The sequence below is a fragment of the Antrostomus carolinensis genome, unplaced genomic scaffold, assembly GCF_000700745.2.
Source record: "Antrostomus carolinensis isolate BGI_N321 unplaced genomic scaffold, ASM70074v2 C13676328, whole genome shotgun sequence".
NCBI classification, from domain to species: domain Eukaryota; kingdom Metazoa; phylum Chordata; class Aves; order Caprimulgiformes; family Caprimulgidae; genus Antrostomus; species Antrostomus carolinensis.
In genome coordinates, this window is record NW_010356187.1 from 1 (window position 1) to 3,846 (window position 3,846).

The 3,846-nt window shown below is 42.0% G+C and overlaps 1 protein-coding gene across 1 annotated transcript; it reads right to left on the bottom strand.

The window, feature by feature from the left end:
* Positions 1–634: 634 nt before the first annotated feature.
* Positions 635–3,843, bottom strand: BCAS2 (BCAS2 pre-mRNA processing factor; the record flags this gene model as incomplete). Its single annotated transcript, XM_010176658.1, has 4 exons — positions 635–764; positions 1,281–1,361; positions 2,567–2,617; positions 3,689–3,843. Coding segments are annotated over 4 exons (417 nt in total), but the record flags the coding sequence as incomplete, so codon positions are not given.
* Positions 3,844–3,846: the final 3 nt, after the last annotated feature.

Below are 3,846 nucleotides of genomic sequence, written 5' to 3' on the forward strand. Positions count from 1 at the left end.
TAAATTTCCCACCACTCTATTTTAATCTCCCGCCCCCTTTTTATTGGTTTGTTTGGTCTTTTCCCTCCTTTGTATAATAAGATGCTGGGCAGTTACTCGGGAGCACATCCTCATCTCCAGCCACAGATGTCTTACTTGGTTCCTGCCAAGTTATCTTTGTGTTGGAGGAGCTGAGCCCTCCAAGTTGCAAAGACAACATTAACATTTCTCACACTGTGACGTCTAGTGACAATGGAACCTCTGGAGGAGCAGAACAAGCCGGAGGAGATGTAGGCATGAGGACGCAGAAAAATCAGAAGCCATACAAATAGCAAAACAACATTTATTCGTGGCATAGAGGAAAATGCAAAAACATGAAACAGGATTTTTTTTTTAAGAGCTCCTACCTTCAGGTATATAAAAAGTGAAGCGATTCACAGTACATATCACTGTGCCCATAATACATTTGAACACAACATCTGAGTCTCTTCTTCCTCCTCAGAGAATTTAAAACAAGGAAAAGAATCAAAATGCCTTTTTATCACCCTATACAACTGCAACTAGAGGTGTCTACAAACACATAGCATCTCCAAAGTTTTTTGTTTTGTGGTTTGGTTTTTTTAATGTATGCTGCAATAAGACAGTAAGAATTAAGTCACTGGAAGTCTTGCTGGATATTCTCCTTGTTTGCTTCCCCATGCTGCTGTTTGATTTGCGAAATTTCATTTTCTAGCTGCACAATAGTTCGTTCAATCTCATAATTTTTACTGACAAGAGAGACCCATCTGGAAGGGAAAAGAAATTAAAAAAGCATTTAAGTGTTATTTAACAGTCCTCTGTTTTAAAATTAAGGACAATTATTGCTCCAAAGAAAGCACAAAGACACCAAATAAAGCAGAATTTTTCTCTGTACATGGCAAACCTCAGGTGATATCAATGGTAATTTGAACAACCAAAGTGATAGAAAATCGTTTATAATGCTGTTTAACTTTAACATACAAAAATTAATTTACTAGACTCAAATCCACTAACTTCCAGTATTTAGATAAAGTTTAACAAACAATGTAGACAAGGCAATTTCAAGCAGCTAATACACCCTCCTTTTCACATCCCTTGCTCACTGATTCACTCAACCACAGTAACTGAATTAGAAATCCTTTAAAACATTTTGTGCAAAGCAACAGTACCGATGTGGTAACATCCCACAACAGCACCGAAAGATCAGTGGTGCTCTGCCTGGAAGAACTTCAAGCAAAAGATATACTTGTGGAAGATCTGACAGGAAAATTCTAGACACTCACGTAGATTCCATTTCTCGTAGCTTAGCCCCAGCTGTCAGCTGCATGTTCTTTCGTTGCCAGTTCAGATCCTGAATGTTTTTCCTGGGAAGAAAAAGATCTATGTATTTTTTGGTTCTATCAGTTCTTTAAAATTTGTAATACCTGCTGCTAGTTTCAAAATACACCTAAACCCTAGAAGTACTACCAAAACACTGGTGTAGCCAGGACCACAACTACAAAATAGAGGTGTACAAATCCCAGTACAGGGCTGCACACAGAACCCTGAGATAGATAAATAAATAAACACACACACACAAAAATCTACTCCACAAAAACACACAAAAAACTTCCACTCTACTACAAGTAAAACTTCAAACATTCAAGCCTACTGCTCCTGGACAAGTGTAGAACACAGAAAATGTTTTGTTCTCTCTTAAAAAAAGTCAGAAAACCAAAGATGAACAGCTAATCATTCACAAAATTCAGTGGTTCAGTGAAGCACCCAGGAAATGCAGAATACTGCAAAGACTTTGCTCTCTAAGTAGCTCTCTCAGGTTGACACTGCTAACACTTGTACCCCGATAGCCCCCTTGCCACCCAGCATGGTGTTCCTGTACCCTTCCCAACTCGAGTTCTGCTTCTACCCTTTCCCATGCTGATTCTGTCCAAGACAATAATTCCAGCTAATCTAAACACACAGGTACTGATCACAGATATCAACTTGCCTTCTACCCACCTCCCAGTATACAGTCTCATCTTGAGGCTGAACATGACAACAGTTCACCTAAATGTGAAAAGCTTTACTTGCCAGGTCCACAGCACGCTGTCTGAATAGAGTCACTTATAAAGGTGCATAATTCCAATATCCTACAACCTCCATCCCCAAGTAATCCATCTCTGTAAGCTCATTAAAGCATCCGCCACTGTAAAATTAGAGGCCAAACCTAACATCAGGGAACAGGTCTTCCCTGAGACAACTGCACGATGCATAAACATCTACCAGCAGTGAAAAGAAAACAGGACTGCACTTCAGAGAGGATCCCACCACAACCCATTCTGTTCAAAGCAGAGGCTCAGACAAAACAAAACAGAACAAGACACAGTCAGAGGTCAGTGGGACAGGCATCCTGAATGAACCACTCGGGGAGGGCAGGGCCGGATTTCTTAATTATTGTTGTTATTGGGTCCTTTTTCCTACAACTGTGGCAGCAGCATATACAGAAGCTTTTGTATAGCTTGGGGGTGGAGGAAGAGGTGTGCACTCGCCTTCCCACTTTAATATGAAAATATGAAAAAGAATGACTCACCTGAACTTCTGAAGCTCTTTCTGGGCTTGTTCTATCATATGAACCAGGTGTCTAATAACAGAATGCAAACAGAGCATTAGGAAAACATACAACTGCTAGATCAGAGCCACTTAACCTGCCAGTTAACTCTGGGAAGTTAAGGACGCAACAAGCCACTTCAAGGCAAACACCAGACACGTTGTTCTCAGTGCAGGCTGTGCTCTTCACTGCTGAGGGGAATGACACAGCACCAAAGCACTGCAGCTGTCACACAGGCAGTTTTAAGACATAAACCCTCAATAATCATTACGGTCAGTCCTTGCCATCAGACAAGTGTCATGAAATCATATCCATTAGCTGACCAAGTTTTATCTTCAAGCTTGTTACTGTACACTTGTGCTATTCTGACTGGAATGCTATTGTAACATCTCCCTACCTCATCACTCATCCTCTAATTTAATGCTAAATTACCTGTAACTGATTGTTATTATCATTACCCTCCTGTAACACTGTCAGAGCACAAACATTCTTTTCACTTCCTGACACGTGTGAGCTAATAGCTCCTCTATCTGCCTCCCTTTTCCTAAGCTAAGCACCTCTGAGAGAAGGCAAAGGGTTACATTTCCCATTCCTTTTCTCTACAGCTTTATCTTAGGCCAAGCTAAAGTGGACATTAACATTCTCTGCCCAAAATAGCCCCGATGCTTCCTGCAGCCATACTGTCTACAGCTTTCTTTTTTTTTTTTGCTTTTGCAACAGCTTTATTAATAATGGCTCCAGGCTGAGCAGGATCAGCAGAAAGTAATCTTCACTTCCACTACTGAATTGTCATTTCACAGGCTGTCATAAGTCCTGGTAATTATTCTTGATTAAAGCCCATGAGCACCAACTGCTACCCAAACAATAACTCACAAAATTCAGGATTAGGGTGTACTGAAACACAGGCTCTTTCTTGGCCACAGAGGCAGCTCCTACTCTGAGATCAGCCTTCTTTTCTTCCACGTAGAGCTCTCTCAAAGGGGCTCAGTTATTCCTGGGCATGTGCCAAAGATCCCCACTGGACTTACACGGGGAAACACGAGAAACACACAGGAAGCGAAGCCAGAACTTCAGCTGGGTTCAGGAAAGCAGATGAGGCCTTACTCGTTGTAGACCTTCCAAGCGTTACAGCCATGCTGCGACATCAACTCCAGGTTCTCGATGCGGACCGCCTGGTGCTCCAGCTGCGCCATCGAGTTGTTCACACACTCCTGCCACGCCGTGATATCGTTCTTCTGCCCGGAGGACGGGGCCGGCAGCTC